The sequence below is a fragment of the Schistocerca piceifrons genome, chromosome 4 (assembly GCF_021461385.2).
Source record: "Schistocerca piceifrons isolate TAMUIC-IGC-003096 chromosome 4, iqSchPice1.1, whole genome shotgun sequence".
NCBI classification, from domain to species: Eukaryota; Metazoa; Arthropoda; class Insecta; order Orthoptera; family Acrididae; genus Schistocerca; species Schistocerca piceifrons.
The window spans coordinates 433,721,477-433,734,538 of record NC_060141.1 but is presented as its reverse complement, the minus strand read 5'-3'; the positions used below and the strand labels follow the sequence as shown (position 1 = coordinate 433,734,538).

At 41.0% G+C, this 13,062-nt stretch overlaps 1 protein-coding gene across 1 annotated transcript in view; it reads left to right on the top strand.

The window, feature by feature from the left end:
* Window positions 1-13,062, top strand: part of LOC124796459 (PHD finger protein rhinoceros) — a 242,748-nt gene that overhangs the window by 8,796 nt on the left and 220,890 nt on the right. The window contains exon 4 of the mRNA XM_047260682.1: window positions 174-313. Coding sequence (XP_047116638.1) covers window positions 174-313 — 140 coding nt within the window. The remainder of the gene's footprint in view (window positions 1-173; window positions 314-13,062) is intronic.

Below are 13,062 nucleotides of genomic sequence, written 5' to 3'. Positions count from 1 at the left end.
TATTCGAGATGAGATCAGCTAAACAGGTTACTCACACATTTCAACTCTATTCATTCAAACATCAAACTGATAGAGGAGATCGAATTGCGTGTCTGTTTTCTTTACCAAGCATCAGTTTATTCTCATCCCTTTCCTCGACAGTTGTACTATGTAAAGTATTGTTTTATGTGTAGCGCCAGCGAAACGTCGTAAGGTGCGGACGGCGGCGGAGGAGGAAGAAGCGGCGGCGTTGGCAGGTTGGACGCCACGACCTCTTAATGACCTCAAGATCTCGAGCATCTACAACCGGAGTGCCACCGAAGCACCAGCTGAAGTAAGTACTAAGAAATCTCTTACTTCTCTCCTTGTGTAAAATCCAATAAACAAAAAAACAAATAAAATATTCCAGTATGAGAAAGAAGTAGGAGAATTATAAATAACAGGACATTTTCAAGGCAGCATCAAATGTGTTTAAAGATATAAAGGATTTTACAGATGAATACTCATAAATTTATGTTTTTCATTTTGAAGAAAAACATAGTGAATTTATACAAAATTGGTGCCATTGTAAATATCAAATTGGTGTCATAAAAACGTTATCTATATGGGGGATGCACTAATAATACAGTTTCAAGCACAAAGCTCTCTTCCACTCATTATTCCATTCCTCTTGCCTGGCGGGGATAAATGGCAAGTGGTGAGATGTAGAGTGGCATTTGGGGGGGGGGGGGGGGTAAGGGAGCTAGGAAAGACTGTGCCTGGATGGAATATTTAGATGAAAATGGAGGAAGTCAGCCCTAAAATGGACAGGATAATCTGTTAATTATTTCTTTCATAGATCAAGTACACGATAAAAGTTACGATGTTGGTGTGGAACATATCAATGGTACATACATAATATTTGTATAAAATGAAAAACGCACAAATAATTCTAGGTAGTTTCTTTCATGCAATGAATACTTTTTGCCTAATTGAGGAGTTATCCCAGAATATTATTCCATAAGATATCAGTGAATAAAAATATGCAAAATGTGTTAACTGATTTCTGTATCTTCAAAGTTGGCACTTTATCTACTAAGTTTGCAATTATTCTTATGGCAAAAGTAGATGAACTTCAATATTTTAGCATGTCTACTGTACGGTTTTTCCCATTTGTAGTATTTATCAACACACACACACACACACACACACACACACACACACACACACACACACATATATATATATATATATATATATATATATATATATATAATGGAAGGAAACATTCCACGTGGGAAAAATTATATATAAAAACAAAGATGAGGTGACTTACCGAACAAAAGCGCTGGCAGGTCGATAGACACACAAACAAACACAAACATACACACAAAATTCAAGCTTTCGCAACAAACTGTTGCCTCATCAGGAAAGAGGGAAGGAGAGGGGAAGACGAAAGGAAGTGGGTTTTAAGGGAGAGGGTAAGGAGTCATTCCAATCCCGGGAGCGGAAAGACTTACCTTAGGGGGAAAAAAGGACAGGTATACACTCGCACACTCGCACATATCCATCCACACATACAGACACAAGCAGACAATTTCCTACTCCTATTTCATATTCATCAATACACACACACACACACACACACACACACACACACACACACACACCTAAGAATGTAAGATTTCCTACTCCTATTTCTTTTTGGTTTACTAGGTTAATAAGAGGTTGGATACTTCTGATTATACAATACTGGATGACCTGTGTTTTCAAAGTTTAAAGCTAGCCCATTTGTGCAAAGCCATTCAGCAACTTCCACAAAAACATTTTTTTCCTATTTTCTCTGGTGATGCTTCTTGGCGTGTCTTCGCAACAATTCCTATATTACTTGCAAGCAAAATTACTTCTGGCTCTTGATTCAAATAAAATGGCAGATCAGCATGCAGCAAAAACAATAGTGGGTCAATGATCACACCTTTTGGGACTGACATTGTAATTTCACCCCATGCTGTGATGTCAGCACCATTGTCATGGCACACCTTCTATTTGATAGCATGTCCACATCTCCAAGCCGGGATACTTCACCACAGATTATGCTCCAAGCCAGGAGGAACCGCAACATGTTGCAGAAGCAACAAAAAAAGCATTTCCACATTTAAAAAAATTCAAAATCCCCAAGATTGTCAAAGTTTTACAGAAGTTCGAAATGTAGCATGTGCTTCAATGCAAGTTGCTTTTAATAATTTCCACAACAAAACTCTGTCTCAGAATCTGGCAGAAAACCCAAAGAGTTGTTGTTGTTGTTGTGGTCTTCAGTCCAGAGACAGCTTTGATGCAGCTCTCCATGCTACTCTGTCCTGTGCAAGCTTCTTCATCTCCCAGTACCTACTGCAACCTACATACTTCTGAATCTGCTTAGTGTATTCATCCCTTGGTCTCCTTCTACGATTTTTACCCTCCACACTGCCTTCCAATGCTTCTCTCAAATTATATTCAACACCTCCTCATTAGTTATGTGATCTACCCATCTAATCTTCAGCATTCTTCTGTAACACCACATTCCGAAAGCTTCTATTCGCTTCTTGTCCAAACTATTTATCGTCCACGTTTCATTTCCATACATGGCTACACTCCATACAGATACTTTCAGAAATGACTTCCTGACACTTAAATCTATACTCGATGTTAACAAATTTCTCTTCTTGAGAAACACTTTCCTTGCCATTGCCAGTCTACATTTTATATACTCTCTACTTAAGTTACTTTGCTTCCCAAATAGCAAAGCTCATTTACTATTTTAAGCCTCTCATTTCCTAATCTAATTCCCGCAGCATTATCCGATTTAATTCGACTACATTCCATTATCCTCGTTTTGCTTTTGTTGATGTTCATCTTATATCCTCCTTTCAAGACACTGTCCATTCTGTTCAGCTGCTCTTCCAGGTCCTTTGCTGTCTCTGACAGAATTACAATGTCATCAGCAAACCTCAAAGTTTTAATTTCTTCTCCATGGATTTTAATTCCTACTCTGAATTTTTCTTTTGTTTCCTTTACTGCTTGCTCAATATACAGATGAATAACATCAGGGATAGGCTACAACCCTGTCTCACTCCCTTACCTATCACTGTTTCCCTTTCATACCCTTTGACTCATAACTGACAACTGGTTTCTGTACAAATTGTAAATAGCCTTTCGCTCCCTTTATTTTACCCCTGCTAACTTCAGAATTTTAAAGAGAGTATTCCAGTCAACATTGTCAAAAGCTTTCTCTAAGTCTACAAATGATAGAAACGTAGGTTTGCCTTTCCTTAATCTATTTTCTAAGATAAGTTGTAGGGTCGGTATTGCCTCACTGGTTCCAACATTTCTACAGAATCCAAACTAATATTCCCCGAGATTGGCTTCTACCAGTTTTTCCATTCGTCTATAAAGAATTCGTATTAGTATTTTGCAGCCGTGGCTTATTAAACTGATAGTTCAGTAATTTTTCACTTCTGTCAACACCTGCTTTCTTTGGGATTGGAATTATTATATTCTTCTTGAAGTCTGAGGTTATTTCGCCTGTCTCATACATCTTGCTCACTAGATGGTACAGTTTTGTTAGGCCTGGCTCTCCCAAGGCTGTCAGTAGTTCTAATGGAATGTTGTCTTCTCCCGGGGCCTTGTTTCGACTCAGGTTGTTCAGTGCTCAGTCAAACTCTTCACGTAGTATCATACCTCCTATTTCATCTTCATCTATATCCTCTTCTATTTCCACAATATTTCCCTCAATTTCATTGCCCTTGTATAGACCCTCTATATACTCCTTCCACCATTCTGCTTTCCCTTCTTTGCTTAGAACTGGGTTTCCATCTGAGCTCTTGATACTCATACAGGTGATTCTCTTTTCTGCAAAGGTCTCTTTGATTTTCCTGTAGGCGGTATCTATCTTACCCGTAATGATATGCGCCTCTACATTGTTACATTTGTCCTCTAGCCATCCCTGCTTAGCCATTTTGCACTTCCTATCGATCTCATTTTTGAGACGTTTGTATTCCTTTTTGCCTGCTTCATTTACTGCATTTTTATATTTTCTCCTTTCATTAATTAAATTCAGTATCTCTTCTGTTACCCAAAGATTTCTTTTAGCCCTCCCCGTTTTACCTACTTGATCCTCTGCTACCTTCACTATTTCATCTCTCAAAGCTACCCATTCTTCTTCTACTGTATTTCTTTCCCCTATTCTTGTCAATCGTTCCCTAATGCTCTGTACAACCTCTGGTTCTTTCAGTTTATCCAGCTCCCATCTCCTCAAATTCCCACCTTTTAGCAGTTTCTTCAGTTTTCATCTACAGTTCATAACCAATAGATTGTGGTCAGAGTCCACATCTGCCCCTGGAAATGTCCTACAATTTAAAACCTGGTTCCTGAATCCCTGTCTTACCTTCATATAATCTATCTGACACCTTCCAGTATCTCCGGGCTTCTTCCATGTATACAACCTTCTTTTATGATTCTTGAACCAAGTGTTAGCTATGATTAAGTTATGCTCTTTGCAAAATTCTACCAGGTGGCTTCCTCTTTCATTCCTAAATCCCATTCCATATTCACCTACTATGTTTCCTTCTCTTCCTTTTCCTACTATCGAGTTCCAGTCACCTATGACAATTACATTTTCGTCTCCCTTCACTGTCTGAATAATTTCTTTTACCTCATCGTACATTTCATCAATCTCTTCGTCATCTGCGGAGCGAGTTGGCATATAAACTTGTACTACTGTGGTACGCGTGGGCTTCGTATCTATCTTGGCCACAATAATGCATTCACTATGCTGTTTGTAGTAGCTTACCCGCATTCATATTTTTTTATTCATTATTAAACCTACTCCTACCCCTATTTGATTTTGTATTTATAACCCTGTATTCACCTGACCAGAAGTCTTGTTCCTCCTGCCACCGAACTTCACTAATTCCCACTATATCTAACTTTAACCTATCCATTTCCCTTTTTAAATTTTCTAACCTACCTGCCCGATTAAGAGATCTGTCATTCCACGCTCCGATCCATAGAATGCCAGTTTTCTTTCTCTTGATAACAACGTCCTCCTGAGTAGTCCCTTCCTGGAGATCCGAATGGGGGACTATTTTACCTCTGGAATATTTTACCCAAGAGGACGCCATCATCATTTAACCATACAATAAAGCTGCTTGCCCTCAGGAAAAATTACGGCTGTAGTTTTCCCTTGCTTTCAGCAGTTCGCAGTACCAGCACAAGGCCGTTTTGGTTAGTGTTACAAGGCCAGATCAGTCAATCATCCAGACTGTTGTCCCTGCAACTACTGAAAAGGCTGCTGCCCCTCTTCAGGAACCACATGTTAGTCTAGCCTCTCAACAGATACCCCTCCGTTGTGGTTTCCCCTGCGGTGTGGCTATCTGTATCGCTGAGGCACGCAAGCCCCCCCCCCCCCCCCCCCCCCCACCAATGGTAAGGTCCGAGGTTCATGAGGGGGGGGGGGGGGGATTCTGGTCATACATAAAGCACACCAGTGGCAAGTTGTAATCAATACCTTCACTGCGCGATACCAGTGATGAAGTCACTTGGTGACAGTGCCACCGAAGCAGAGTTATTAAACATTGTTTTCTGAAGCTCCTTCACCAAAGAAGATGAAGTAAATATTCCTAAATTCTAATCAAGAACAACTGTCATGATGAGAAACATAGATGTAGATATCCTTGGTGTAGCAAAACAGTTTAAATTACTTAACAAAGGCAAGATTGTATGCCAGTCAGGTTCCTTTCCACTCCAATGAAACAGCTTAAGTTTACAAGTGAGAGAAGTTTCCACAGTGGAAACTATTGTATGTGGAAAGATGGAGGATAGACTTGGTACTCATGATGGAAAATAAAGAAAGGCTAGATGAGCCTAGAAATGGTAATCTGCCTGTTAGCTTCTGTTGCGGGTTTGTCAGCCAACGTTTGTTTGATAATTTTTCTGACATTTCACCAGCACAAATGACTGGCATTGTCAAAGCATCACCCTCCATCGCTAGTGGCAGAATGGAGCCGAGCTCGCAACTGCTGAGTGTACGTATCAGTCGTACTGACATCTGAGGGCTTTTCCATGGTCATTACCAGTGTGGTTCTCCCCTTCTACCAGCAACAGTCATTCGCTGCAGCATGGGAATCCAGGATCTATTCATATTTAAGGTTTTTCTGTTTGTTGTTGGAGCTAGTGTCATATTTGTGGCTCTTTGCGGCATCCCTGAAAAAGTGGTCATGGAAGCTCTTCTCCAAAGCAAGAATTTGTGTGTCTGTTTTCCGCCACAGCCAATTTCTCCAAATTTCCCAATCTCCAGTTCTTGTGATTCTTGTGTTGATACAGTGTTCAGTGATTTCAACATATGCTTTCCCACATGTATAGGGTATGCAGTATATTCCAAGCACTATACATGTGTTTCTTTTGTCCTTTGCTGAACTGAGACATTCTTTGATCTTCTGGTTAGTTTGTAAATAATCTTTATGCTGTGTTTGCAGATTATATACAGTTGATTCTGTCTGTCTCCATGGGGATGTATAGCAGGAAGGCTTTACCCAAGATTTCTTCTTCCAACGTGGCACTGTGCCGAGCATTAAATTTGGGGACACTTCTTAGGCAACTGTCAGAGTACACATTGCTCCTCAGAACACTTTCCAGATGTTGCATCTTGCGGCTGAGGTACTGAGGCTTACAAACCTGTCTTGCGCGCATTACAAGCATATTAATCATCCCGCTTTTCTGGTTTTGGTGATGGTTTGATAGTTTGTGCCGGGATTGGTCCATGTGTCTTGGTTGTCAAACACACTGTGTCCCAGATTCTAGTCATTACACATACCGAGTACAACTAGAGAGACTAGCTCTTAGTCCTTTTTTACTTCCAGAGTAAATTTTATGTTGATGTAGAGACTGTTCGGCAAGTCTTGGCACAGTGGTAACACCGGTTCGTGTCAGGTCATTGAAGTTAAGTACTGTTGGGCTTGACTTGCATATGGATGGGTGACCGTCTGGTCTGCCATGACTGAGAAGCAGCGGCTCTAGTCAGGAAAACTGACAACCGCTGGGAGAGTGGTGTGCTGACCACATGCCCCTCCATGTCTGCAGCCAGTGATGCCTAGGGGCTGAGGATGACATGGCAGTCAGTCTGTACTGTTTGGTCTTCAAGGCCTGTTTGATTGGGGGGGAGGGGGGGGGGGAGAGAGAGAGAGAGAGAGAGAGAGAGAGAGAGAGAGAGAGAGAGAGAGAGAGAGAGAGAGAGACTCTGTTCAGTTGTTTAAGGAAGTCACTGAATTGTTCCTCACCATGATTTCATATGATAAAAGTGTGGTTGACATAGCTGTACCACACAATTTAGGTTTACAATGTACCATGTCTAGCACCAGTGTTTCGAAATATCCCGGGAAGAAATTGGCCACCACTGAATGGAGTGGACTACCCATAGCAATTGCATTCCACATGAAATAGCTAGTGTAGGACACGCGTGAAAAAGCTTGGTGATATCATGTGGGAAAATGGAACAGGTTTGTTCCAGAGAATCACTGAGTGGCATTTAAAAAAAAAAAAAAAAAAAAAAATAGAGAGAGAGAGAAGATGCCATGATTAACTGATTTTTATGTCGTGTAATCCACTGCATTTGATCTGCACTTACCTTTCGATACATCAGCTGATGTAATAGGTCCAAAATCTTCTGTTCTGTCTTCATTAAAATAGTCGCATTTCTCTTGGAAAGATCATCTTGTTTAAGTAATGTATCTTTTCCATGGCTTCATAGCCCACAGATTGTGAGATACTGCACAGAAAATTATCATTTATAAGTATTACCTAGTCAGATCGTCCTCTTTTTTTTCCCAAGGGGTTTTTGCAGGTGACTTGAGTATAGCTTGGTGCATCATGTAGGTTTTAGTTCATCAAAATCGGATTGCAGAAAAGTATCATGATTTAAAGTTTTATTAAAACCATTGTGCCTGTCTGCTTGAACCCAACATACTGGTCTCCGAAACTACTAGACAAATTTTCATGGGATTTTCACAGGTAATTAGAACATAGCCTGGAGCAGCATATAGGCTTTATTTCATCAAAATTGGATCACAGGGGGGAAAATATACAGTGCTTTAAAGTTTTAGATAAAACTGTTGTATCTGTCTGTCTGTTTGAACTTGGTAATCTCTTTCGTGGAGTGTTCAGAGACAAATTGAGCATAGCTTGGGGCACTGTATAGGCTTTATTTCATCAACTACATTTTCACAGGTAACCCATTAACTGATTTCAATGAGATTTTGTGTGGAGATAGCTTTGAAGAACATAGACTGCTTTAGAGAGTGTGTAGTACAAAGTACTTATTGATTTGAAGAATAGCAACAAATTAGGAAAAATATTTACTCTTTGATAAACCTGTTTACTCTTTGGCTTTTATTCATTATTACACATGTGAAAATGTTTTTATTAGTCGATGTGCACTATGTGATACAATTCATAATAATGAATACAATTCTTCTACAATCTTCAGTGTGTTTAATCCATACTTCCACACTATTTGTTGCATAAAGCACACTTTGTATAGTGTATAGCTACTTTACGAAAGTGCTAGCATGTTGATAGACACACAAACAAACACAAACATACACACAAAATTCAAGCTTTCGCAACCAACGGTTGCTTCATCAGGAAAGAGGGAAGGAGAGGGAAAGACGAAATGATGTGGGTTTTAAGGGAGAGGGTAAGCGGTCATTCCAATCCCGGGAATGGAAAGACTTACCTTAGGGGGAAAAAAGGACAGGTATACACACACACACACACACACACACACACACACACACACACACACACACATATATCCATCCGCACGTATACAGACACAAGCAGACATTTGTAAAGACAAAGAGTTTGGGCACCCACATCCTTTCGTCTTTTCCTCTCCTTCCCTCTTTCCTGATGAAGCAACCGTTGGTTGCGAAAGCTTGAATTTTATGTGTATGTTTGTGTTTGTTTGTGTGTCTATCAACATGCCAGCGCTTTCATTTGGTAAGTTACATCATCTTTGTTTTTAGATATATTTTTCCCACGTGGAATGTTTCCCTCTATTATATTTATAGTATAATTGGATAGATAAAAAGTCTGCTCAGCAAGCAGCATCAGGAAAAAACAAATATAAAAAAAGGTTTAATGCATGCAAGCTTTGGGAGCGAGTGGATCATTTTTCTGGCAGAAGGGTTGAAGGAGGGGAAGAGGGGTGAAGGAAAAGGACAGGAGAGGTTTACGAAAAGGGAGTAGAGTTTGGAAAAGTCACCCAGAACCCTGGGTCAGGAGAGACTTACCAGACAGGATGAGAAGGAAAGACTGAATCAGTCCCTTTTTCGTAAATCTCACCATCCTTTTCCTTCACCCCTTTTCTTTCCCTTTCAACCTTTCTGACAGTAGGAGGAGCCACTGGTTCCAAAAGCTTGCATACGTAACACCTTTTTTATGTGTGTGTTCCCCTGCCAACATTTTCCGAGTAGATTTTTTTATCTATGTAATTACATTACATTGTCAAAAATAGATTATTTTCATTGTTGTACAGCAATTTTAACAGTACAGTATGTAGATGTGCATTCCTGCCCATGCCACTCTGTATGCACTGCTCGGCAACGATGCTGTGCGTGCTGATGCGTTGTGTGTTGGAACAGCTTGGGAGGGAGGGACAACGGGGTGCACATCATAAGTTATTCTTACTCAGAAAGGCAGACACATGAGGGAAGCTGATGTTATTGCATGTACAGTAGTTTACTTACTCGCTGCCACTCATCATAGCAAAACTACTGATGGGTGTGCACAGCTGTGAGTAACAGCTAGTTCTGCATGTTCGTGCTCCCGTGTTTAGGCCATGGGTTTCTTCTTCATTGAAAGAGACATTGCTGCAGCTTATAATTCAGATTGTAGAGGTGATAATTGTAGTATATCCATCATAGGCAACTGTGATCACTTCCTTCAATGTACTATACCATTTTGATATAAATTTATCAGGAATATGTACACGTGCTTTTGATCCTAACTTCTTCATGTGCTTTAAAGATAGAGGGTTTCCAAACCATTTTTCATACAGCCAACTGTCAGGTTCATTCACCTACAATCCCTGACACAATGACCCAATTCTAGAAATCCAGTAGGATCTCCAGTCCCTCCTCCAATCCTTAGGTCCATCCCAGAACCTCTCCCCGGAATCCTTTTCTCTCCTCATCTCTACCACTCCCCGCACTTCTACCTTCTACATGCTTCCTACGTCAGTAAACCCAATCACCGAGGACGCTCCGTTGTAGGCAGTTACTGTGTTCCCACTGAGAGAATCTCTGCTCTCATAAACCAACACCTTCAGCCTATTACCTGCAGCCTATCCTCCTATATAAAAGATACAACCATTTTCACCACCGTCTCTCCACAGTTCCTGTTCCTTTGCCACATGATGCCCTTCTCATCACTGTTGATGATGCCACCCCACTTTACACTGACATCCCTGATGCCCATGACCCTACCGCAATTAAATACTCTACCTCTCTCAACGCCTGACAGATTCCAGATCAACAAACTCCTTCTTAGTCGCCATGATCAACTTCAGTGAAACCCTGCTTTTACACTTTTCAAGGGACTTTCAAAAATTGGTGTAAAATGTGGGAAAATGTAAAATTTGGGAAATAACTTTATGCATGATATACGTACGTAACAGGCATGAAAAGACCTGTCAGGGACTTGTTTATTACCCAACAAAGGTTTATTATCTAATAAAAACTGCTGATGTAACTATAACTGATAAATATGTAGGAAGTAGGAATGTTTGACTCAATTTCATATGTCACAACTGATGTTTTTGAAAGCCTGCAGCTCTCATTCATTGTTTGAATAATAAAATATTGCACTAGTTACGTGTTTCTTCATGCTTAGCATGACGTGTTTTAAAAATAAGTATTTTGTATGGTGTTTGAACATGTGTTATTCTGTGTCTCTTGCACTATAGTCATCATTTTGAGGTAATCAGGTACTGTGCCTCTTCAGTTATGTAGAAAACCACACACACAGACACACACACAATCTATCACTCACATTGTTTGTTTGTTTGTTTGTGTAACATCACAAAAAATACATATGTAAATCCTGCACTTGGCAAAGAGAATAAAAAAATAAAATTTGCTCAGCTTGAATAAAATACGTAACCAGTGCTGTGTTTTAAACTAAAAACATTTGAGCAACACAAAGTGAATGACGGTGTCAATCAGTGCTCCAAGTGGCCATACGCCGAAACATGCTAAATAGGGTTCCACATAGGTGTCACGATGATCTCAGCAATCACGAAACTGTGTTTGCGCAGTAGAGACAGTTTGGAAATGGTTGTTATTGGTCATGATATCGTCGTTTCAATGAACGTAATTACTCCCATCAGCCACCATGCCACATAGAGCTTGGCAGTGGTGGGAGATACTGCAAGAATTGTTCCAACTTTCAAATGTTCACCATTTCAAATCTGCTGAGTAGAGTGCCCTGGTGTCAAGGAACTTAACCACGTAATATTTGTAAACACTACTGGATGGCCAATATCATGGCTGCGTCATTTTTTCTCCACAAACATTTTTTCATAATGTGTAAAGTGCGGGAAAATTATGAACATGTTGACGCAAAATCAGGTGCAAATTAAGATTGTGGGCATAGGAAATTTGACAGGACTGATAAAAATGTCATAAATGGTGGGAAAATGTCAATTCTGGGAACATAAGAGTGGGGTCATACTGTATAACATCACACACAATTACTTCTCCTTTGAAGCCATTAGGTAATGGCTTCAAAAGAATTGTCTGTGATGATAAACAAATCCAGGGTATGGGTACGGGCACTCGCGTGGCACCGTCCTGTGCCAGTCTATTCATGGGCTTATCTAAACACCCTGAATCCCAAACACCTTACTGGGTTCAGTTTCATTGATGGCATCTTCGTGAGGACTCCATATCCACATTCCTCCAGAACATCAACAGCTTCTCCCCCATTCACTGCACCTGGTCCTATTCAACCCGACAAGACACCTTCTCCGATGTTGACCTCCACCTCAAAAGACGGCTACACCAGTACCTCTGTCCATAGCAAACGTACCAACCGCCAGCAATACCACCACTTAGACAGCTGCCACCCATTCCATACCAAGAAGTCCCTTCCATACAGCCTAGCTACCAGTGTCTGTCGCATCTGAAGAGTTGAGCAGTCTCTCTCAAAATATACTGAGGGTCTCACTGAGGCCTTCACAGACCGTGGTTACCCTACCAACCTTGTACAAAAACAGATCTTCCATGCCTTATCTTTATAGTCATCCACCACCTCTTAAAATCCCACCGTCCAGTCACAGAGGAGCATTCCCCTCGTGACTCAGTACCATCCAGGACTTGAGTAACTGGATCACATTCTCCACCAGGGTTTTGTCTACCTTTCATTGTGCCCTGAAATGAAAAATATCGTACCCACTATCCTTCCCACACCTCCCACAGTGGAATTCTGCCACCCACCAAACCTACACAATATCCTTGTCCATCCCTACACAACACCTGCTCCCAACCCCTTGCCTCACGGCTCATATACCTGTAATAGTCGTAGATGCAAGACCTGTCCTGTACATCCTCCCACCACTACCCACTTCAGTCCGGTCACAAGCATCACGTATCCTATCAGGGCTACCTTTGAGGCAAGTCATGTGATCTATGAACTAACCTGCAACCACTGTGCTGCATTCTACTTGGGCATGACAACCAACAAGCTGCCTGTCCACATGAATGGCCACTGACAATCTGTGGACAAGAAACAGCTTGACCAATCCATTGCTGAACATGGCACCCAATACAACATTCTTCATTTCAGTGACTGCTTCACAGCATGTGCCATCTGAATCATTCCACCAACACCAGCCTTTCTTAGTTGTGCAGATGTTCCTATAACCCTCATGGCTCCAACCTCCATTAGTCATTGTTCTTACCCATGTAGCCCCTTCCCTGTTCCCATTCTAGCACTACACAGCCCTCTGCTCCACCAACGCACTCTCAATCTTCCTACTCCTCTCCTTCTCCACTACTGTACCCCTGGTCC